This window comes from Mirounga angustirostris, unplaced genomic scaffold (assembly GCF_029215605.1).
Source record: "Mirounga angustirostris isolate CCGP_5_RB_7025 unplaced genomic scaffold, mMirAng1.0.hap1 SCAF_16, whole genome shotgun sequence".
NCBI classification, from domain to species: domain Eukaryota; kingdom Metazoa; phylum Chordata; class Mammalia; order Carnivora; family Phocidae; genus Mirounga; species Mirounga angustirostris.
This window is the reverse complement of record NW_026991724.1, coordinates 13,210,716-13,234,670: the sequence shown is the minus strand read 5'-3', so window position 1 is coordinate 13,234,670 and position 23,955 is coordinate 13,210,716. Positions and strand designations below refer to the sequence as shown.

Sequence of the window (23,955 nt, the reverse complement as noted above, 5' to 3'; positions counted from 1 at the left end):
CTAATGATCTCTCTCCTGACTGCACGGAGGGAGCAGCAACACTGGAAGATGACCACCTGATTCTCCCACCACCAGATCTAGGAGCCAGGCTGCACCCTAGCCCAGCGCTGCACCTTCCCTGCCAGAGTCACCGTCCCGGCTCTCAGCTAAGGCCCTGCCCCTGTGCACTGGACCCTTCCCCCCAACTTCTCACTCAAGAGCTGAATTCCTGCAGTCCTCCCCTCTTTCCTGTTTGCTTTTTGCCCCATCTATTGGCTCCTTCCCATCAGTATCTGTGCATCCTATATTGCTTCCCATCTTTAAAAATACTGCCCCGAGACCCAGATCCCCCTCCAACTATTGCCTCCTCCAGTCAACCCCTCTTCACAGCTGTTCCTCCAAAGAATTGCCTCCCTCCTCATCCTCACCACCCTTCTCTTTTTGACCTATTCTAGGGAGATCGTTGTCCTTACCACTCCCAGGGATCACTCCTCTCAAGGTCACTGGCATTCATCTTGCCAGATCCCAGGGCTGGTGTTCTGTCCTCATTTCCTGTGACCTCATAGCAGCTGATAACTCCTCCTTCTAGAAGGGCTTCCTGGCCATCAGAACACCTCACTGTTCTACTTTCCCTCTGCCCCATGAAGGACTCCCTCCTCTCCTCCAGCTTCTTCACCTCCTCCAGATCCTTAGGATTTTAGACTAGACTAGAACTGAGTCATCTACCCTTTTCCTTTTGTTATCTATCTTTTCTCCATAGGTGATCTCATCCAGCTCATGGCTTAAGTACTTAAATATGTTCAGTACGCATATGACCCTCCAATTTCTATCTCCAACCCTAATTTCTTCCCCAGCTCAGGTGAATACATCCAAACTCACATTCAGTGTCTCTGTTGAATGGCTTAGAGACCTCTCAAAATTTATGTGTCTGAAAACTGATTCTGGCCCACTCCCAGAACAGAACAAGACAAAAAAAATTGCTCTTCCCTCAGTTTTCCCTTTCTTAACAAATGACTTCATTTTCCAACTTGATCAAGCCAAAACAAAACTCAAGGAGTCATTCTTGGTGCCCCTCTTTCTTTCACATCCCCTCCCAAGTCTTCGTGGGATGGGATGTGAAGGAACATATCAGCCACTTCTCCCCACCTCCACCATGACCATCCGCAAACTACTGCCATCATTTCACTAACTAACTAACTAATTAACTAGTCTTCCTGCTTCCACTCTTGTCACCCCAAGCAGCAGGCACCGTGGTCTTTCAAAAATAAAACTCAGGGGCGCCTGCGTGGCTCAGTTGGTTAAGCAACTGCCTTCAGCTCAGGTCGTGATCCTGGAGTCCCAGGATCAAGTCCCACATCAGGCTCCCCGCTCAGTGGGGAGTCTGCTTCTCCCTCTACCCTCTCCCCTCTCATGCTCTCTCACACTCTCTCTCTCTCAAATAAATAAATAAAATCTTTAAAAAAAATAAAAATAAAAAAATGAATAAAACTCAGATCACGTGTCTGCCTGAAACATGCCAACAACTTCCCATAACACTTGGGATAAAATCCAAGTTCCTCCCTGTGCTCTGCAAGCCCTGCATATTCACACCCGATTATGCCTTAGACTTTGATGAAGCCCGGCCATCTCCCTCATCGCTCACTCGGTCCATTACGCCGGGCTCCCATGTACTCCCCAGATCCCGGCAAGCGCACTCATGTTATTGTCCAGTTCTGTCACCGCTGTCTGTTCTCCCTGGCACTTGTCACTGCCTGAGACTGTTGATTTGTATATTCATATGGCCCTTTTCTGTCTGCCCCATTTGCAATAAGGACCACATGGGCAGCAACATTGCCAGCCTGTTTATTGTTGTATCCCTAGTGCTAGAGGGATCCCTTGTGCACAATAGATGCTCAATATTTCTTGAATGAACAAATTCATGCTGTTCAGTCCATATACAAAGCACCTTCCACAGTGTCCCAGCTTGAAGCTCACAGCCATTCTTTAAGGAAGATAGGAATTTTCCATTTTACAATGCAGTCCGCATCTTACGGATAAGAAATGAAGCCCAGAGAGATCTCAGGATTTCCGAGGGGTCAAATGGCTTGTAAGTATGAGAGCTGCTGAGACACCACGCTGGATTCTAACTGCTGATCCTTTTCTGGCTCGACAGGTTTCCTCCAGCCCCCTCCCTACAGGGCCCACGCAATGCCGGCTCAGTGTCAGCCCCAGTGTCGGAGGTGAGACCGGGCTCATGAGCTGTGTGCTCCCTGAGGACCTACTCACCCAGATCCTGGCTGAGCGCATCCAGGTGCGTCTATGCCCACCCGCGCAGAGCTGCAGGGCTCACACTCCATCCCTGGGCTGGGAGCTGAGATTCCGATCCATAGCTCACCCACGGCAGCTCAGAACCCAGGGGCCCTAGAGAGGAAAGATGAGTTTCTTCATCTCCAACAGTCATTTGCTTGTCCTTTTGACAACCCTGGTCAGTCCCTGGCCCTCGCGTGGTCTCCAGCCTGAAGCCATGCACCTTAAAAGACCAGTGAGCAGGTTACATATTTAAAAAAAAAAAAAAATCAGTCATGATACAGACCTATAGTAGTGTATTAAAAATCATAACGTGGAGCCATGGAAAGTTAGAATTTAGAACTATATTAATTGATGTAAAAATCTGTCTTCAATATATTATTATTTTTTATTAGTATTAACATATAATGTATTATTTGTTTCAGGGGTGTCTTCAATATATTATTAAATGAGAAATGCAGATTATGAAATAATATGTAAAGCACAAGTACATTTCTATAAAAGTATTTCTAAATGTATATCATACAAACATAGTAAAAACCCCTAAGGCACATGTACCTGGTTATCTTTGGTTAGCAGAATAATGGATTCTTAGTTCTCGCCATACATTTCTGAATTATTTCACAATGGCAGATTGCTTTTAAAGTCAAGAAACACAGTAACTGTTTCCCTTTTTTTTTATTTTTCATAAGTGTTATACAGTTAAAGAAAAGAAAAGAAGATCATCAGGAATGGGGAGGGTACCACTTAAGCCTCTTTGCTGCTTATGGTTTACAGAGAGCTAAATTGCTCACCAGGTCCTGGAGTTGTCCATTTGCCTTAGTTTTTTTTTGAACTAGGCCACAATATTGCACGTTTAAATATAACAAAACGGGGCCTGGAGCTTCCCAAGAGAAGAGGAATGTCATCACAGGAAATGGCTCGTGTTCAGGTTTAACTGCTTACTGTGTTCAGGGTGCTGGGCCCCTCAGCGGGTTTGAGCAAGGTGGGCCAGTCAAGTGTTCAGGTATGCCACGGACCCGGCTTAAACCACCAGCCAGCCTAAAGCGGGCCCGTAGAGCTGAACCACTCAAAGCACTGAACCTGGATGAAACATGGAGCTCGCACTGCTTCCCTCATCCACAGTCTCGCTACAAAGAAAACAAACAAAAAAACAGCAGCTGAAGTAAATGGTGTCTTTAGTGATGTTGTTGATTGACGTTGTGACACAAGATTCTTGTCTCATCAAAAACTGGTACTGACGGGGTGGTTAAGCGTCTGCCTTCAGCTCAGGTCATGATCTCAGGGTCCTGGGATTGAGCCCCACGTCGGGCTCCTTGCTCAGCAGGGGGCCTGCTTCTCCCTCTCCCTCTGCATGCCACTCCCGTGCTTGCTCGCTCGCTCTCGCTCTTGCTCTCTCAAATAAAATCTTAAAAAAAAAAAACATAGTGGTCAGCCCCTGGCCAGGGGAGGAGGCCCGTGTGTGTACTACCCTTTGAGTAACACTGCGGTACAGCAGAGGGTGCCCTTCAACGATTAATGTGATGGAGATCATTACCCACCAAGGCATTAATAACACTAAGAAAGATACAAATGGCCCACCTGCTCCTGCTGCCCTTGCTGTCTGTTATTCGGTGCAGGGGAATATCTCGCCTTTCCATCTTCCATCCCTGCACCTCAGACCCTCCCAGACCCTCACTTTCACATTATGTTTGCCTCCCTTATTTCCATAACAACAGAATCAGTCTATCACTCTACAAATACATATGATAAAGATCTGTCACGACTGATAAATTATTTGGGTGTTTCTCTTGTATTTTCTAACAGCACGTTGACCGTAGCAGGTGGAAGGGTGGTTTCACGGTATTTTCAGTGGGGCCCAGTAGGTCTGCAGAACCAGTTGCAGCCCCAGGGAAAGCGCCGACAGAAGAAGGAGCAGCATTCTCCGTAGAGAACTGGGTAACGGAGGCCCTGGTAACCGTCTTTGCTCACTGCGGTTTCAGCTGAGTGACTGCTTCCGGGGAGTGGTGTTTGACAGCCTCGAGACGCTCTTCGCTCAGAACATAGCCATGGCTCTCCTCTGCCTGCTGAAGGCCATCGGCAACCGGGACCACATCTATGTCGTCAACATGGCCCAGGAGTACACAGCCATGAAGGCCCAGGAGAAAGCCAAGAAGGAGCAAGAAGGTAAGGCCCCATGCCCTCCTGGGCCATCCCTTTGGCAGAGCTGTGGGCTGTGTGAAATGGTTCCCCGCCAGAATGACCTGTTGGGCAGAGGACACTATTCCATCTGACATGTCGTCAGGGCTCACCTCCACCCTATAAGGGGGCTGGCAGACGCAGGTGACCTGTTCAGAGACGACAGGATGAGGGATGAACCCAGCTGGCTCTTCTCGTAACAGCCACATTCCCCTTTCCCCCCAATATCACCCTGCATCCTTTCGTCTTCTCTGTAATCACAGCCAACCCAAGGGGAACGCATCACCGGTCCCATCCTGACTCAGGTGACCCATTAGCTGCTTGCTTTTGTTTAAGGCGACTGGGCATTTCCTGCCAAATTGGAGGTGCTGATAAACTTTACAAACCAGTTTCTACATTTTAGCCTGCTGCGTCCAGCCACCACAGCAAACATTCTGTACATTTGAAATGTCTCTAAATGGTGCTTGGGGTTATTTAATCCTCCCAATAACTCTGAAGATCATTGTCCCCCTTTTACAGACAAGGAAAATGAGGCTCAGAGATATCAAAAGTCTTGTATAAGATCACACAGCACAGGGGTGCCTGGGTGGCTCAGTCTTTTAAGCATCCGACTCTTGGTTTTGGCTCAGGTCATGATCTCAGGGTCATGGGATCAAGCCCCGCATCAGGCTCAGCGCTCAGTGTGAGTCTGCTTAAGATTCTCTCTCTTCCTCTCCCTCTGCTCTCCCCCCCACTCATGCCCTCTCTCTCAAATAAATAAATAAATCTTTTTTTTAAAGATCACACAGCAAATTAGTAAAATCTGTGCAACCCTGAAACCTTTGCATTTTCTATCACTACAACAGTGGCCTGAAAAAAATTTCAGAGACTGAAAAATAAATACACACATATAGAGTAATGTTAGCTTGAGTTCCCACTTTGGTCAGAAGCAGATGTAGCAAATCTTGGTCCCCAAGGGAGGCTGTGCTATCCCTGGGAGGCAGAGTCCTGCTCTGGCCTCAGCTCTGGTCACATCACTGCCCTTCCTCACTTGGCCTTACCTCTCTCTTCTGGAAAAATCTACACAAATCATAATGCTTTTCCATTTAAGGAAATAATTACAAACATGAGCTCTTAGTTCTTAAACAGAGCTCAAAGACTCCTTCCTTACATTCTCATCCAGAGAAAAATTAGGAAGAATTACCAGGCATCCCCAGCAGTGTTCTGACCTCCAGCTTCCTGGTTTTCCAGAAAGCTCATTTCTCCGTAATCATCAACTTAAAAGAAAATATCTCTTTCCATTTTCTCAATTACCTGCGGATTGAAGTTTTTCACAGTCTCATTATGGGCTCCTCTCCCCAAAATTATCTGCATTTGAAAAAGTCCTGAGGCAGCATCCAGTAACGATATTATTATATTAAAATCTAATTTTTACTGAACATTTATGAATTTGCTGGGCACTAGCCTAGATGCTTTACAGGATTACTTATTTGATCCCCACCACAGCCTGGGAATGAGGAATCATTATTCTTACCTGTTTCTCTTCCTTGGTAAGTGTCAGAGAAAGATCTCCAGATACATCTCCCTGAGTCCAAAGCTCAAAGCCCAAGAATGGAAGGTGGGAAGTTATGCTGGTGAAGCGTGAAAAAGAGGCCGAGAGCCTTTGTGCTGGGTGCGAACCTCACTTCTGGACCTGGAGTCTGAAGGGTGTGGGAGATGGCGCCCTTTCATCTGCAAATGGCTCTGTCACCCTAAGGACTCTGGTGGCAGATGTTCCTCATAGATAAAGTCAGTGGGTGGCCTATTACTTCCCTATCGCTGCAGTAGCAAATTACCACAAACTTGATGACTTCAGACAACACAGATTTACTGTCTTACAGTTCTGGAAGTCAGAAGTCCTAAAAGCAGGGTGTCCACAGGGCTCCGTTCTTTTGAAGGCTCCAGGGAGAGAATCCTTTCCCTTGCCTTCTCGAGCTTCTAGAGGCCACCTGCCTTCCTCAGCTCGTGGTCCCTATTTCACAGCCTTCTGACCTCTGCTTCCATCGTCTCCTTCTCAGACTCTGACCCTCCTGCCTCCCTCTTACAAGGACCTTTATGATTATACTGGGCCCACTCAGACAACCCAGGACCGTCTCCCCAGTTCAAGGTCCTTAGCATAACCACATCTGTAAAATCCTCTCCATCATGCCAGGTCACATATTCATCCTTCTGGGAATTAGGACATCTTTGGAACTGCTATTCCAGATGGAGACCAGGTTTGGAACTGTGTGAGTGAAGGTCGGCCCACCAGAGATCAGGAATGCCACTGTGGCTGGAGCACCCTCCCCCTGGCGCGGACCCTCTGCAGCCTGTGTGGGCTGGGAGCTAAGCCACTGGGGGACCCTGCAGCCAAGGGTGAGGAGTTACCTTCCCTCACCTTCCTGTCTCTGTTCCCTCCAGAGCACAAACGCAGGGAGGCACTTGAGAAAGAGAAGGAGCGTCTCCAAAATATGGATGAAGAAGAATACGATGCCATGACAGAGGAGGAGAAGATCATGTTCAATCGAGAGGTTCAGCAGGCCCTCCGTGAGAGGAAAAAGAGGTCAGATTCAAGGGCTCGCTGGAGCGGAAGTGTTTCCTTTGGGAGTAACACACAGCCCATCCTGGAGACTAGGGTCACCTTCCAGGGGAGCAGCAATGGCCAAGGGAGACTCAGGAGGATGACCTGCTAAGAGAGAGAGAGAATGAAGAGGAGTGTGGCTTTCAGTTCCAGCGCCATGGCCCTAAGCTAGCCATTAGGGACTGCTATTTATAACGCGATTTCTTGTTGTCTGAACATCAGATGTGACAGTGTAGGAAGCTGGGCCTCATCTGAACTGATATTTATTCCTTTGAGAGAGAGAGAGAGAGAGAGTGTGTGTGTGTGTGTGTGTGCGCGCGCGCGTGAGCAGGGGAAAGGGCAGAAGAGAGGGAGAGAGAAAGAATCTCCAGCAGACTCCCCGCTGAGTGCAGAGCACGACATGGGGCTCCACATGGGGCTCGACCCAGGGCTCGATTCCATGACCCTGAGATCCTGACCTGAGCTGAAATCAAGAGTCAGACACTTAACTGATTGTGCCACCCAGGCGCCCCTGAAAGTTACTTTTCAAAAACTGTTATCAAGCTTATTTTCAGCCCTTGCCTTGCTCTCCTATGCAAGTAGATTGGAATAGAAATACAGACGGAGAATTCCTCTTATTTATTCCTCAAACTCATTTGAGTTCATCAGTTTTGCTGAATGACCATTCAGAGACCCTCCTTTCTTTCCTTCTTTCCTTCCCTCCCACCCACCCTCCCTTCTTCCTTCCTAACTCCCTTCCTTCCTTCCTTCCTTCCTTCCTTCCTTCCTTCCTTCCTTCCTTCCTTCCTTCTTTCCTTCCTGCCTTCCTTCCTGCCTGCATATTTACCCAGATTTCTTTTGTTCACTCTTTCTTTTTATGCCCAAGGAAAACTGTTCCCATGTCCTCCCTCCCTCCTTCCTAACTCCCTCCCTTCCTTCCTTCCTTCCTAACTCCCTCCCTTCCTTCCTGCCTTCCTATTTACCCAGATTTCTTTTGTTCACTCTTTCTTTTTATGCCCAAGGAAAACTGTTCCCATGTCCTCCCTCCCTCCTTCCTAATTCCCTCCCTTCCTTCCTTCCTAACTCCCTCCCTTCCTTCCTTCCTCCCTTCCTTCCTGCCTTCCTATTTACCCAGATTTCTTTTGTTCACTCTTTCTTTTTATGCCCAAGGAAAACTGTTCCCATGTCCTTCCACCAGACACCCCAAAACAGAGGAGGGGCTCAGGGCAGGGGCTCTGAACTCTGTCTCCTCTGCCTGGTTTGATGAAGGGAGCTGGAGAGGCTGACAAGGGAGATGCGTGAAAAGAAGCTACAGCAGGAGCTCGAGCGGCAAAAGGAAGAAGATGAGCTAAAACGGAAGGTTAAAAGGCCAAAGCAAGGACCAGTGAAGGAGGAACCTCCCCCAAAGAAATCTCAAACAAACCGGCAGGTAGCGACCCTCCCTTGCTCCTTACCCAGAGGCAGAACAGTGAGCAGCACTGTAACCAGCCCATCAAGCCAGTACATTTCCCTTCCAGAAAACCGGCCTGATACTGTTTGCATCTTGTGGTAGAGCAGGAGGTAGGAGGGAAGGGGCCACCATTGGTTGAAAGCTGATTGTGTGCCAAGAGCTCTCCTGCACTTTATTTTGGCCCCCCTCCCGCCCTGCGGGGTTCAGAGACATGAGCCCCGTCTGGGGCCGAGGGAGACAGTTCCAGGACCCCACGCAGTTATGTCTGACCACAGTCCTTGCTCTTTGCACTGTGCCGCCAAGTCCCCTGGATGCTGCTGAATAGGCTGGTATTAACAGCTGGCCTCCAGTGAGCCACAAAGTCAGTGGAACCCCTGTGTTCAACCAAGAGCTTATCTTGACAACCGTCAAGGAAGACACTCTAACATCAGCTTGTCCTTGCGGACATGTGGTGGTAGTTTATCTGCCGGCCAAGCTTAGCAGTCACGTCTCTGCTGCCCTGACCCGGGAGACGTAGAGCGGCCAGGGTGGCGCTCACAGCCCAGCAGGGTAGCTAGCTGGCTGGTGTGCACAGCGAAAGCCAGGCTCCCAGACTAGGTGCAGATTGGTCCCAGTAGGTGAGACAGTGACCACATCTGGGTAGACGTGAGAGCAGAGGAATTCGTGCCCAGGGGTCACAGTCCAGTAGAGCTCAGGAAGGAGCGGGGTCTGAGCGTGCAGAAATGGCCCAGGCTTGGGAGCAAGAACAGCACGAGAAGCATGCAGGCCTGGAGTCTAGCCTGTCACTGGTCTGTGCCAGGCTCCCAAAATCTTCCAAGTGTAAGCCCTCCCTACCCCTCTGCAGCCCCTCCTTCCACACAAAGTCCTCTGCCTGAAAACTCATGTCCAAACAGAACTCTCTGGGTCTTGGCCGTGACTCTTACTGACAATGGAGAAAGAGACAGTAGTGGCCAAGCCCCCTGCCTCCTCAGTGAGCGACCCCTCCAGGAGACAGCTGTGCCACCACAGACCTGTCCACACTCCCCAGGCTGAGTTAGAGATGCAGACAGATGTGGAGGAGGAGTGAGGCCAGGGGATAGCCAACCCTGGCCAGGCCTGCCTCCGAGCCCGACCTTAGGGAGGAGGAGCGCTGTCATCCAGAACAGGGACTCTGGGCTGTCCTGCCAGCAATCATCATTAGACTCGACTGGATTTTATGTCACCAAAGAATGACCAGAAACCTCTGGAGCCTCCCCAAGGATTTCATCCAGGGGAGAAGAAGATCAGAGCCCACAAAGCAAGTTTAGAAAGAGAAAAAGAATCAAGTTAGTTTCTCTATGCCAGGTTACGTAAATAAATACATATTTTTTTAAGATTATATTTATTTATTTGACAGAGAGACAGCAAGAGAGGGAACACAAGCAGGGGGAGTGGGAGAGGGAGAAGCAGGCTTCCTGCTGAGCAGGGAGCCTGATGTGGGACTCGATCCCAGGACCCTGGGATCATGACCTGAGCCGAAGGCAGACACTTAACGACTGAGCCACCCAGGTGCCCCAATATATACATTTTTTTAAAAAGCCTGGGGCACAGCCACATTCTAAACTCCTGTTTGTTGCCAACAAAGGGCTATGGAGAGGATCTTTTAACAAAGACCCCCAAGGTGATTCTCAGACAGAGCCCTGGTGTAAGCAAGAGGCACCTGGAATCCTGTGAGGCCCCTTTCAGAACAGTGTCATCTTGCGCTTCCTTATGCAGTTTGTTCTCCCTTGAAGAACTGTTTTAAGCATGTTTTATGTGTTTTGCTTTTTAGGTTCTTACTTTTTCCAAACTAGAGGTCAAGATGGATGCACTAGAAAGGAAAGTATCTGTTAGGGAACATTTAAATGAGAAGGACGATCTAAGCAAGAGGAGAAAGAACCAGCTAGGAGATATCCACATGCTTGGGTTTCCCCTTGCCCAGGAACAAGAGGACAGCGAAGGGGACCTCCTGAAGGATGCTGACAAGCACTTGGCCCAGAAGTTTAAGACCTATGAGTTGACTCTGAAGGATATTCAGAACATCCTCATGAACTGGGACCGGAAGCAAGGCATTCTGGTGCATCACACTGGCGCCGAGGACATGCCCCACGAGCCTGACGACCAGCGCCAGGTTCCGTCAGGTGGGCGCCGAGGCCGCAAGGACAGAGAGAGGGAGCGTGCAGAGAAGGAGAGAGCCGAGAAGGAACGCCAGGAGCGGGAGAAGGCCGAGAGAGAGCGTCTAGAGAAGCTCAGGGCACTGGAGGAGCGGAGTGACGGCGGAGAGGGGGAAGGAGGGGAGGAGGACCACCACGAGGGGAAGAAGGATCTGGGTGTGCCATTCATAACCGTCCAGACGCCCGACTTCGAGGGCTTGAGCTGGAAGCTGGCCCTTGAGAATGACAGGCTTCCCAAAGGGGATCAGGTACAGAATCTTCTCCAGGATGGAGACATAATCAGGTAGCGGGTACTGTGCTAAGCGCCATTAAAGTGTTCCTTTCTGTACCCATTTCATTCCATTAATCTCTGAGGCCCCCTTGGATATGAGACAACAGTGGCTAAAAGGACCTTTTGCTAGTTGGTGAAAATCCAGAGAAAGTTCCGCAGATCTAAATTATTCCATCTAACCTCATAAAAAACTGCCTGTAGAGTTTTTGTTTGTTTTAGTTTTTATTTAAATTCTAGTTAGTTAACATGTAATATAATACTGGTTTCTGGAGTAGAATTTAGTGATTCATCACTTACGTATGACACTCAGTGCTCATCCCAACAAGTGCCCTCCTTAATACCCATCACCCATCCCACCCATCCCCCACCCACCTCCCCTCCAGCAAACCTCAGTTTGTTCTCTATCATTAAGAGTCTCTTATGGTTTGTTTCCCTCTCTTTTTTTTTTTTTCTTCCCCTATGTTCATCTGTTTTGTTTCTTAAATTCCACATGAGTGAAATCATATGGTATTTGCCTTTCTCTGACTGACTTATTTTTTTTTAGTAGGCTCCATGCCCAACATGGGGCTCAAACTCATGACCCTGAGATCAAGAGTCGCACGCTCTACCAACTGAGCCAGCCGGGCACTTCTCTCTGATCAACTTATTTCACTTAGCATACTACTCTCTAGCTCTATCCACATTGTTGCAAATGGCAAGATTTCATTCTTTTTGATGGCTGAGTAATATTCCATTGTATATATGCCACCTCTTTTTTATCCATTCATCAGTTGATGGACATTTGGGCTCTTCTCCATAATTTGGCTATTGTTGATGATGCTGCATGTGCCTCTTCAAATCTTTATTTTTGTATCCGTTGGGTAAATACCTAGTAGGGCAATTGCTGGGTTGTAGGGTAGTTCTATTATTAACTTTTTGAGGAACCTCCAAACTGTTCTCCAGAATGGTTGCACGAGTTTGCATTCCTACCAACGGTGTAAGAGGGTTCCCCTTTGTCCGCATCCTCGCCAACACCTGTTGTTTCTTGTGTTGTTAAGTTTAGCCATTCTCACAGGTGTGATTTGCATTTCCCTGATAATGACTGATGAGCATCTTCTCATGTGTCTGTTAGCCATCTGGATGTCTTCTTTGGAGAAATGTCTATTCATGTCTTCTGCCTATTTCTTAACTGGATTATTTGCTTTTTTGGGTGTTGAATTTAATAAGATCTTTACAGATTTTTAGGGTTGATTTTAAATACTGTTATAGGCTGGCAAGATAGGTATACTGTGGAGTGAAGCAAGAGTCTCAAATACTTGAAAATCTTGTTCCCACAAGCTTCCTATAGTGACAGAAATCATACTATTAGATAGCTTTTTGTTTCTAGCAAATATTGCATAGCCAGAAGCTGCTGGGTGATGATTTGAAGGAGATGGTTATTTTAGCATTTTGTCCAGAGATGAGCTTTTTCTGCAAAACACCAGAAAGCAAATATTTTAGGCTGCATGTCCACAACCTCTGTCACAACCACCAACAGCATGTAAATCAATGGACATGACTCTGTCCCAGTACAGCTTTATTTACAAAAGCAGGTAGTGGCCAGATTTGACTAGGGGGCCACAGTTTGCTGATTTCTAGTTTAGTTGATAAGAAATTAGACGCAACCTTAACAGGGAGAGAACAGAGCCTGGGAGGAACATTTGGCAGGTGAGAGTTGATGGGAAAACACGGGTAATTCCTCAAGGGGGCGGATTGGGGTGTGATGTGGCCTCACAACCAGAGTCTTGCTGCAGTGGTCCAGGTGGGCCGAAGGGCGGAAGACAGTCGGGGGACACATGACACCAAACCACTCGTTTCACACAGCCTCCGCTCAGCCCAAGGGGAGGACTCATGGCCACTTTTCTCCCCAGAAATATGTTTTTTGAAAAAGAACCTCTTCTCATCTTGTTTTATGTTCCAGTACTATAGCCAAGGTTATCTTCTGGCCTTTTCTCATTCTCTCCACACTCCAAGCCACAGCTTAGACTGTTGGTTACAGTTCTTTGCCCCTGGCTCCATTTAATAATTGGTACAAACTATCCGTTCCTTTCCCTCACAGACAGTCAAATCCTGGGAGTTAACACTGGCTACCCATTAGTGAGGAAATGCCTTTGGCGGCCTGACCCGCAGGTCAGAAACCCAGGATTCCAGGAACACAGTTGCCTGCTCGGCCTAACTGCCCATGTGGTCCACAGAACAATGCTCCAGAGGGCTGTCACATTTACCGTTGTGACAATGACTTATGTAGTGAGGGCATGCTTATTCTGAGGGGATTCTGTACTGAGAAGGGAGTTGCTGCAAAATTTTCAAGCTGTCTGCTCTGGAGGATGCTCACTCAGTTGATATCAGAGCAGAAGGGGAGAATGATGTAGGAATGAATTTTCTCTCCAGTTTCTTTTTGACTTGTCTCTTCATTCCCATCCTTTACCCAACTCCCAGAACCTTGGCTTATTTTCTTTGCCATATTTGACCTGCTCCAACCCTCACTTACTTTCAGCATCAGAAAGAAAGAACATTTAAAGATAACTGAAAGATTAACATGGGATCTGAAAACAGATGAAACAGCTCTTTACTATAGACATCAGAATCTTTTTTTTAAATTAACATATAATGTATTATTTGTTTCAGGGGTACAGGTCTGTGATTCATCAGTCTTACACAATTCACAGCGCTCACCGTAGCACGTACCCTCCCCAATGTCCATCACGCAGCCACCCCATCCCTCCCACCCCCTCCACTCCAGCAACCCTGTTTGTTTCCTGAAATTAAGAGTCTCTTATGGTTTGTCTCCCTCTCTGATTTCATCTTGTTTCATTCTTCCCTCTCTTCCCCTATGATCCTCTGTCTTGTTTCTCAAATTCCTCATATCAGTGAGATCATATGATAATTGGTCTTTCTCTGATCGACTTATTTTGCTTAGCACAATACCCTCTAGCTCCATCCATGTCATTGCAAATGGCAAGATTTCATTTTTTTGATGGCTGCATAATATTCCATTGTATAAATATACCACATCTTCTTTATCCATTCATCTGTTGATGGACATCTAGGCTCTTTCCATAGTTTAGCTATTGTGGACATTGCTACTATAAACATTGGGGTGCACGTGCCCCTTCGGATCACTACGTTTGTATCTTTGGGGTAAATGCCCAGTAGTGCAATAGCTGGATCATATGGTAGCTCTATTTTCAACTTTTTGAGGAACCTTCATACTGTTTTCCAGAGTGGTTGCACCAGCTTGCAATCCCACCAACAGTGTAGGAGGGTTCCCCTTTCTCCGCATCCCCGCCAACATCTGTCGTTTCCTGACTTGTTAATTTTAGCCATTCTGACTGGTGTGAGGTGGTATCTCATTGAGGTTTTGATCTGGATTTCCCTGATAGACATAAGAATCTTAAGAGCTGGTACCTAAAATATATTGAGTGCCTGCTATGTGCTAGACCCTGTGCTGTATCACCCCAATTCCTGTCCCAGTGGAGTTTATCACCCAATTGCAGAGACAGACTGCTAAGGTGACTAGGGCCTTGATAAGAGAAGGATAGGGAGCGCACAGCCCACAGCAAGAGCCCCAGCCTGGTCTGGGGGCATGGGGGTCTAAAAAGACCTGCAGAGCTGTGTCACAGACCCTTCACACCCCTTCCCCAACACATGCCCATGGCAGTGGCATCTCCCAAGAATGTTAGGACGAGGCAGGAGGGTCCAAACCACCCTGTGCTCACTCAGGGAGGCAGCTGGGGGCACCCTGCCCTCTGCATCGGGAATTAACCATGGGCTTTTCCTTTAGATCCTGGACATCTTGGGTCTGGGTTCCTCTGGACCACCCATCCCACCTCCTGCCTTATTCTCCATCATCTCCTACCCCCTGAAGCGGCTGCCTTTGACCACAACAGAAATCCTGAAGCATTTCGTGTTTGTGATCCCCCCATCCGAAGAGCTCTCCCTACTGGAGGAGAAAAGAGAAGGAGAAGCAGAAACAGAGCTTTCAGGCACTGTGGGCTCCGGGAAGGTAAGGAGCAAGCCAGCCACTTGTGCTCCTGACCTTGGCAGGACATCAGATGGGCAGACAGGGAAGGTCACCCTCTGCGTGGTCGAAAACAGAGTATGGTGTTTGGTGTCACGCTCACTGACATGTTTGCCCTTGACTCGTTGCAGATCCCGCCTGGGGATCCTACATGAGCCTCTCTCAGAATGACTGATTCTCATCTTCTACCCTTTCCAGTCCCCGTGGGATGGTCTGGGGAACTTGTTGAATTGCTCAGAAGCTCATCTGGGAGAAATAATAAGCAAAAGCAGCTCTCTTAAAAAAGGACATTAGGATGTATTGGGAAGCTAAGGTAGTTTACACAGTGCATGAGAATACAAGAATCAACAGACATAAGTTAAGGGAACACACAACACTAGGAAAAGGACAGATTATCAAAGAATTTATGAGTGGGAGATTGGATATTTTGGTAAACTCACTTTTTAGCTCTTTGCCTGATATAATGCAGTAAAATTAATTCCAGTTAGATTAAAAATATGAGTAATCCAAATGAAATCACATATAAGTGGAAGAAAATAGATATGCAATTAATAGAATAAATCACAAAGGAAAATAGATTTGACCAATAATATGCAGTAAGTATGTATATTAAAACCTAGAGAGGGGTTATTTATTCCCAGAGAAGTATGATAGCCCCAAATTTGAATCTCTCCACACAGCTTCCTACAAAAAGCACATCAGCAAAGACTAATAAAATCAGCAGGAAATAAAATCATCTCTAGGCCGTGCCTCAGGCTCAATTAGGTGAAGAGGCTACCTCAAACTTCTCTTTACAAATAAGTGGGGAATTATCATCTGAGATCAACAGCATGAGTGGACAGACCTTACTAGAACAGAGTCCAAATAAAAAAAAAAAATTGCCAACCTCAGAGGTGACTATGACACCACCTTTTTCCTTAAAATTAGCCATTAACAGAGAAGGGTTAAGCATTCTTTAACTTACCATTTTAGGAGGAACTCTAATTCATCCCCACTTGACAAAGGAAAGCTCTTCATTCTAGAAGAATGGCAGCTAAAACTATAGAAAGAAGAGTAGGATTAGAAAACCTCTATTCTGTTATCCCCAGTGAAGTAATTAAGGAGCACCAACTGATACAAAAAGCAGTGCTTTGTTAGGGAACAAGACCCTCACTGCAAGCCAGAGCATTGTCACACAGGTGACTAGCCAGCTGCAAAAGGAAACTCCCATGTTCTGGAGGCCAGGTCTGGCGGGAGCAATCCCAGCCACGTGAACACAATGCATCTGTAATCATGGGTTGAGGTGGCATTTTTTTGGTCCCTCATTGTGATGGAGTGTGATGTATGCAGCATCTTCTATGAATCTAATCAAGCTTTACGCCTAATTTCCAGTTTACAGAAAATACAGGGAATGAAGGAATAAGTGAAATGGTGCTCGAAGAATGGTCAGAAAATTTCAGAGTATGGCATATTCTCTAAGAACCTGGTCTGCCCAAAAGTCAGTGTGATTGGGAGGTGGCGAGGGGTCTAGAGTAAAAGGTACTAAAAACACACCACAACAAAACACAGTATAGGAACACTCCCCTGCAGCTTGAAGCTTTCCCTGGGCTTCGGCCTCCTCCTCAGGGAATGGGGTGCCCAAGAAAGCATAGACTTCTCTCTCCTCCTCTTCTCCACTAGTGCAGTAGGCTGGGCCCTCCTCTGCCCTTGGCAGCCGCCAGCATCCGGCTCGTGCAGCGCGCACGTGTTCTAGGCATCTCTGTTTTCCGTTCGTGTGTATGTCAATGAATATTTAAGACTCGTGCTTGTGTTTAATTAAGACCCAGGAGGAGCAGACCACCTCCTCTAAGGGGAGCAGACAGAAACCGAAGGAAAAAGCGGATCAGGCCCGAGACACTCAGAAGGACAAACGTCGCATGGCCTTCAACAGGAAGGGCCTTTCTGGGGGAATAGCCGGAGCCATTGCCCCCCTGTCGGACATGGACCAGAACAACTTCGCTGGGCAGTTTTCCCAGGAGAAATTCATCAGGTGGGCCTCCGAGCCACCCAGGGAAGGGAACATGGAGCCCTGAATGGAGGGCGTGGCCGTCACAGTGCCCGATGGAGCGGGGCTGTCCTGCCAGCAGACCCTCTGGGCGGCCAGGACTTCTCCCAGGCAGCAGTCCTGTCTGCTCTTGGCCCAAAGGAAGCCTTCTCTCCTTACAAGTCCTGTGGTCGTTTGCAGGCTGAATCATTTCCGGTGGATCGTGCCAGCCAACAGTGAGGTGACACTGCGAATACACTTCTCTTCCAATGAGCTCGGGAACTTTGACCAGACGTTTAACTTCGAGATCCTTGGAACTCACCGCCAGTACCAGCTCTATTGCCGAGGTGTCTGCAGTTACCCTTACATTTGCCAAGACCCAAAGTAAGTGTATTTTTACCTTAAAAGAGAAAGTTGATCAAATTGGAATGATACAGAGAAGCAGAGCCCTTGCATAAGGATGACACGCAGATTCCTGAAGCATCCCATATTTTTGCACACCAAGCCCCACAGGCTGCCGAGGCCGTACCGTGGGTATATCCAAGAAGAAATAAATCTGTAGGCCTTGTCTGTTAATAAATAGTATATACACCTAAAAGAGAGAGATACTGAATAAATAAATGAGTTGACAGAAACATTTTCGTTTGGCCCCATGGCACTTTGAGCAAGGTAGCTCTTACTGCTAACGTGGAACTGGGGGCAGCACCCCAGGCGCTCTGGTCATATTGGGCTTCAGTGTCTTGGACATTGACGAAGCCACAGGAGTGGCATGGACCATCAAAGTGAGCTACAGAGAATGTTAATAGGTGTGAAGGCAGGGGAAGCATCATCCTCTGGCAAGTTAGTTTGCTTATTTAACTATGAAGCAAATTTAAGCAGGTTTTATACGTACTGTCGGACTTTTTGTCCCGGAATATCACTAAATGTGTGACTCTCCACAGGCGGACATTTTTCTGAGCTACCAAACACCACCACACCCCTTATCCACAACATAAAGTCACCGGCTGAGCAAGCTAGTGGGACAAGCCCTCCAGGGGAGGAAGCCTTTTATAGCTTATCCACTTAGAGGAGCTTTTTTGCAGTTCACACCAGGGGAGCCACATTGGACAAGGAACACCGAAGCTGGTTAATATCCACCAGAACTTGTTTTCTGTAGAGATTGTCAGTTTTTCTAGCTGGGCACACTAGCATGTGAAATCTAACTCCGCTCTACCATCAGCCCCTCATTATGAAAGACAACCTGGGAAACTTTTTCTCAGGTGCAAGCTCTCATCCCTGGGGGTGGTGGAAGGGAGGGAGCAGGAATAAGGGCTCAACTGAGGTCTTCAGATTAAGAATCATTCTTAATGATACCTGGACCCTTTGCTAAACAGGGAGTGTTGGGCTCAGGTCAACATCAAATGGAGGCATTGACCTTGCATTCAGAGAGCCTCTCCTCTTCTCTTCCTCCCCTGTGTTCAGAGTGGTATTTACTCAGCGGAAGATGGACATAAAGCAAAATGAGGTCATCTTTAAGAAGTATATTATGAGCATGGAGAAGTTTTACTTCGGGCCACTGCTTTGTGGAAAATCAAGAGATAAGTAAGTGTTCCGTTATTTCAAGGCAGATTTCAGACTCCCAGTTGGACTCATGAGTAGTACAGGCAGGGTTGCTTTATGGACGTAGCTTTTACTACTGCTGCCTCAGTTAGCCCTGAACCACAGGAGAACTGGGTTCTTGTGCCCCGAGTTTCTGCTAAGCACCCAGATGAACGCAGATGCCATCTTCCCAGATGGAAAAGCCTGGAGGAGGACCAGGTTTTGGTGGGGGAAGAGTAGGATCAGGCATTCACTTTGGGATATGTTGTTTGAGATGCTTAGGAGGTATAGCTAGTAACCACGCAAAGCAAGGAATAAGCTTTGTGGTTTGGGTTCGCAGAGGACATCCATGGGGTTCAACAACATGGAGGTCCTAGGAGCCTTAACAAAGGTCCTTTTGGGGATTTCTGAGGACGAAGCCCCAGCAAAGTGAGTTTGAGGAGTCAGTGAGAGGTGAGAGAATGGAGAAGGGGTGTAAAGGTAGTTCTTTGGAAAACTTGGCAGTGAAGAGAAATGGAGGCAGTCAAGGATGGGAGGAGACATGGAGTCCAGGGAACACTGTTCACACACTGTTGTTCTTATGCTGTTTGGATGCCAAGGGGACACAGGGAGGAAGAGGTTGGAGTTTCCAGAGGAAGTGAGGACCATCGGTGATACAGCTCCCTGAGACAACACAAATGGGATACAGAGATGCTGTTCTTGCCAGGAAGAGGGGCCATCACTGCCCACTAGGAGGAAGTAAGGCAGATGGCTTCAGGTGCAGATGTGGTTGGGCCTGTGAGAAGGTCCCCGTGATGCATGCAGGGAGGGAAGCGAAGGGAAGATAAAGATGTTGAGAAAATAGAGAGCAGATGAAACAGTTTTTGTGGAAAGTTGGAGAGGGAGAATATTAGAGAAACAGGTGAAGGTTGTCAGGCAGAATTCAGGATCCTGGGTGAGGTTGACAGTCATGTTTTTAGTGATACCAGTTTTTTTGGTTATATACAGACTTCTCACTGTGTAGGCAAGGAGGCGAGACCAAAACTAGATCTAGCTCTAAGCATGTCTTAATTTAGTCTAGCATTTATTGTGATAAGTGTTTGTGTTCATGCTGACTTGGTAGACCTAGCAAACCTTCTTTGTTCTCCAGTCTCTTAATAACTGGAGTTTATTTCCTGAGAGGCTGGACCAGAAAACCAAGATGCAGAGGGTTGGCTGATGCTGGAGGGGATCTTCGACTAGAAGGGTCCCAGTAAACGGGCTTCGGAGAGAGAAGGAGGGGGGTCAGGTTCGTGGACACGATGGAGGGGAATCATGGCCATTAAGAGAGGCATGTGTCCTGGCAGCACTGGAACCAACCAGAACTTGGGGTCAGACAGCACTGGTCCAGGAGGAGAAGGATTACGGTGGCCCAAAAACAAGGCCCAGTACAACTGGGTATTATTTATTTATTTTCTCAAACCTTGCTGAGCCTCAATGTTCTCATCTGCAAAGTGGGAAAATAATAGCACCCACCCACGGATTTGTGAAACTGAACTGGATAATGAGTTCTTAGCCCATGAGACTTAGCGCAGTGCTGCCTAATGGTGATGACCAGTTCGATATGGAGGCCACTACCCCTTTGGTCATGACACAGAGAGCCCTCTGCCATTTGCTCTCCTTCCTTCCTCCATCACCACCTATCCAAAAAGCTTTTCAGACTGTTCCTGGGCTCCAGTGGGTACTATGGTGCCTTTGCTCTGATCTCTGATGATGTGCATCTCCATTGGCATTCCTTGTACCTTCTATGGCTCCTTTTCTGTTCTTTACCCTTAACTGAGCAGCTTCTGATGCCCACAGTGCTCACTTCTGTGACTCTTTCCCTAAGGCACAGAGGAACAGAAACAGGCTTATAACAGTGAACCACGCCAAATGAATCCATGTCAGAATAGTAGCATCTTGTAGAGGTCTAAGAGAAGGAGGTAAATGTGATCATCTCTAAGGCATATGTGAAATAACAAGTTGCTCTCAAAGGATTATATCTCCTGGGAATATAAGACCTGGGAAGGATAGAGCCTCATGTTTCTCAGAATCCTTTGCAATAATGGGGCACCTGTCTGGCTCAGTTGGTAGAGCATGCAACTCTTGATCTTGGGGTCATGAGTTCGAGCCCCACATTGGGCATAGAGATTATGTAAATAAATAAATAAATAAATAAACAAACTTAAAAAAAAGAATTCTTTGCAATAATAGCTAGCATTTATTGGGCATTCGATACCTATAGCTGTCCTAAAGAGCATTAGGTGCACCATTGCATTAAATACTCACAGAAATCCCAAGAAGTATTTTCATCCATCTTAGAGCTGAGGAGACCAAGGCTTGTGGTGAAGGGGGGCTCAAGTCCAGCTGCAAGTCTTCATAACTGCAAAGCTTGTGTTCCCAGCTGCCAGGCCACTGCCTCCGTGTACCACGCTACCCCCTGGCATTGCTGTATGCCCCACAGTCTCCTTTGCCACCTGAACTCCCAGTCAATCCTTACATCCACACTCCTAATCTTTGTTCACTTCCAGGTACAAGTCCTCCTTGTTCCCAGGCAACATGGAGACACTGACCATCCTGAACAATTCCCCAATGGTTGTGGAGGCGTTCTTCTGTTTTCAGAATGATGTCAAAGCAAGCACCTATTTCCTGGAGCCCGTCAACATGACTCTAAAACCCAATGAGAAGCAGGTACAGTTGCAAGGAAACAAGTCCTCCAGGGCAAGTCTTTCTCGGGAATCTGGAGGTCTCGGCATTCTCAGCATCAGTATACTGTTTTGACGCTTCCTTTAGGTGCTGCATGTGTGGGCCTACCCTACCGCAGTTGGTGTCTTTGATGACTGCATTGTCTGCTGCATCAAGGAGAACCCAGAGCCATCTGTCTTCAGGTTAACCTGCCAAGGTGTCCGCCCAGAACTAGAGCTGGACTCCAGACAGTTGCATTTCGACCGGCTCCTGTTGCACAGGTCAGAGTTCTGGAGGGTACCAGGACCCTAATGGGGTTTAAAGAATATCAAGTTCTAGGGTGGCCAACTCATCCTCATTTTCTCAGGCCTCTCCTCATTTTAGCACCGAAAGTCCTGCATCCAGGGAAGCTTCTGGCCCTGTGCAAACCCAGATGATTAGTAACCCTATGAGGTTCACACATGGGGTCCAGGACCGACCCCCTCCAAAAAAAATCAACTGCCGAAGTGTGTGCATATTTGCATTTTTCTCAGGACGACTCACTTTTTCCAAATTCTCTAAGCAGTCCATTATCCTCAGAGGTTAAGAATCTTTGGTTTAGAAATTAAAGCACAGAGAACACTAGACCAAAACTGGAACTTAACATTTCACTCGCTGGCATTTTATTATTCTAAATAGAGAGTGTTTATTTTGGGGGCTACTGAGAGAGAATATTATGATACGTACCCTGCATTCCTTGATCATTACTGCCAGGCCCCATTCCCTGATAAACTCTGCTTAGTGAGCTAAACAATGATTGAAATAACCAGAAATGCTTTTTCGGACCTGCCATAATAGATCAGAATCATTTGAAACTGACAAAATTTCTTTTGGTCTCCACAGAAAAGACTCCAAGGTAGTTCTTCTCCGCAACGTCACGCCCCTGCCCGTGGCCTGGCGGATCACCAGCCTGGAGCACCTGGGCGATGACTTCACTGTGTCCACCATGCAGGGGACCATCCCCCCCAAGGCTGAATACAGCCTGCAAGTTCACTTCCAGCCCTCCAAACCTGTCAACATCAAGAAGGTGATTCGGTTGGAGGTGAGGCTTCACACATCTCCAGACTTGGTCATCAAGATGTGTACATGTTGGGTTCTCTCTCTCTCTCTCACACACACACACACACACACACACAGAGCCATGTCTCCATGTTACACACTCCTAACTGATCCCTGTTTGACAACTGCTGACCACAGCATCTTGCTCGGCACACAACTGTAAGCTCCATCAAGGCAGTCTTGTTCATGGCTGATTGCCCAGTGCCACAAACAGAGCCCTCACTCAGAGTGAGGGAGGGAGGGAGTGAATGCTGCTACCATCCCGATGGAAGCCTGAGACTCCCAATTCCACACTCCCAAACCCTGTCACGGCTCAGATGCCTATCTCAGTAACATCACCTTCTGCCCAGGTGCTTCCAGCAGACACCTAAGAACCGTCTTGGATTCCCTCCTTCCCCTGACAGCGTGCCCTCTAGCCCAGGGCTCCCACTGTCTCCCAGTGTATCTCCCGCCCACCCACTCCTCTGCCCACACTGCTGCCACAACCCTTTCCCAGGCCGCCTGTGGCATCTCTTGCCTGGACTTCAGCAGAGGCCCTGTTCCTGCTCCAGGTCAGTCAGGTCAGGCCCCTCTCCTCCCTGCAGCAATCTGCTGGTTCCAGCTGCAGTGAGGATCAAGCCCAGCATCCCCGCCGGCTTCTCAGGCCCGTCCTGCCTCGGTATCTACCCTAGCTCTCACACATCGACTCTTGGCTTTTTCCTGCCTCAGGCCCTTGGCCTTGCAGCAACCCTGCCAAGAATGTTGCCCCCAGGCTCTGTGGGGTCCACTAAACAGCACTGCTCCAACTGGGTTCCCCTAATCACCGGGTAGAAGTAATCCCGTTATGTGCACTCACCCACCCTGCCTTCTGTATCTCTCAGAGCGCCTCCCCCTGGCGGATATCCTGTTTGTTTCTTTACTTTATCCTGTGAACTCCATCAAGGCAAGGTCTTGCCTGACTTGCTCATCATCTGTGTTCATTCCCGAGAGCTGATGTAATAAATGCCCACAAACTAAGTGGCTTAAAACAACACACATTTATTCTCTTACAATTCTGGAAGCCAGAAGTCTGAAATTAAGGTGTCTGCAGGGTCACAGTCCCTCTGAAGCCTCTAGGGAAAAATCCTTCCTTGCTTCTTCCAGCTTCTGGAAGTTCCTGGGCTCATGGCTGCGTCACTCCGATCTCTGCCTCTGTCTTCACATGGCCTTCTTTGCCTGTGTCTTCTCTTCTGTCTCTTGTAAGGACATTTGTCATTGGGTTTAGGGCCAACCCAGATAAACTAGGATGATCTCATCTCGAGATCTTTAACTTAATTACCTCTGCAAAAACTGTTTCCAAGTAAAGTCACATTCACAGGTTCCAGGGGTTAAGACATGGCCACCAGCCAGTCCACTACCCCATCATATCCCCAATGTCTAGCACAGGCCCGAACGTAGAAGGTACTCAGTAGAATCTGTAAAATGAACAAATGAATGAATGAATGTCATTGATTTTTGATGCTTGCATTGATTCTGCAACAATCAAGGGATTATCCAAGCTTCTCTTTGAATAGTTGCAGGGATAGAAAACTTACCCATACTCAAAGTAGTCTGATCTACCTTTGAGCAGGTCTGACTATTAATTCTTCCTTGGGTTGGGTTCAGATTTCCAACTGTAACTTATAGGAATTAATCCTGTTTCTACT

General features: G+C 47.6%; 1 protein-coding gene and 1 pseudogene across 1 annotated transcript in view; both read left to right on the top strand.

Moving 5' to 3' along the window:
* Positions 1–23,955, top strand: part of HYDIN (HYDIN axonemal central pair apparatus protein) — a 358,851-nt gene that overhangs the window by 263,689 nt on the left and 71,207 nt on the right. Inside the window, exons 42-53 of the mRNA XM_045890776.3 lie at positions 2,132–2,269; positions 4,248–4,431; positions 6,862–7,003; positions 8,270–8,429; positions 10,240–10,869; positions 14,695–14,916; positions 16,731–16,939; positions 17,135–17,317; positions 18,395–18,514; positions 21,040–21,199; positions 21,302–21,474; positions 22,076–22,274. Of these exons, the coding sequence (XP_045746732.1) occupies positions 2,132–2,269; positions 4,248–4,431; positions 6,862–7,003; positions 8,270–8,429; positions 10,240–10,869; positions 14,695–14,916; positions 16,731–16,939; positions 17,135–17,317; positions 18,395–18,514; positions 21,040–21,199; positions 21,302–21,474; positions 22,076–22,274 (2,520 nt within the window). The remainder of the gene's footprint in view (positions 1–2,131; positions 2,270–4,247; positions 4,432–6,861; positions 7,004–8,269; positions 8,430–10,239; positions 10,870–14,694; positions 14,917–16,730; positions 16,940–17,134; positions 17,318–18,394; positions 18,515–21,039; positions 21,200–21,301; positions 21,475–22,075; positions 22,275–23,955) is intronic.
* Positions 17,329–17,428, top strand: LOC123856297 (U6 spliceosomal RNA; annotated as a pseudogene).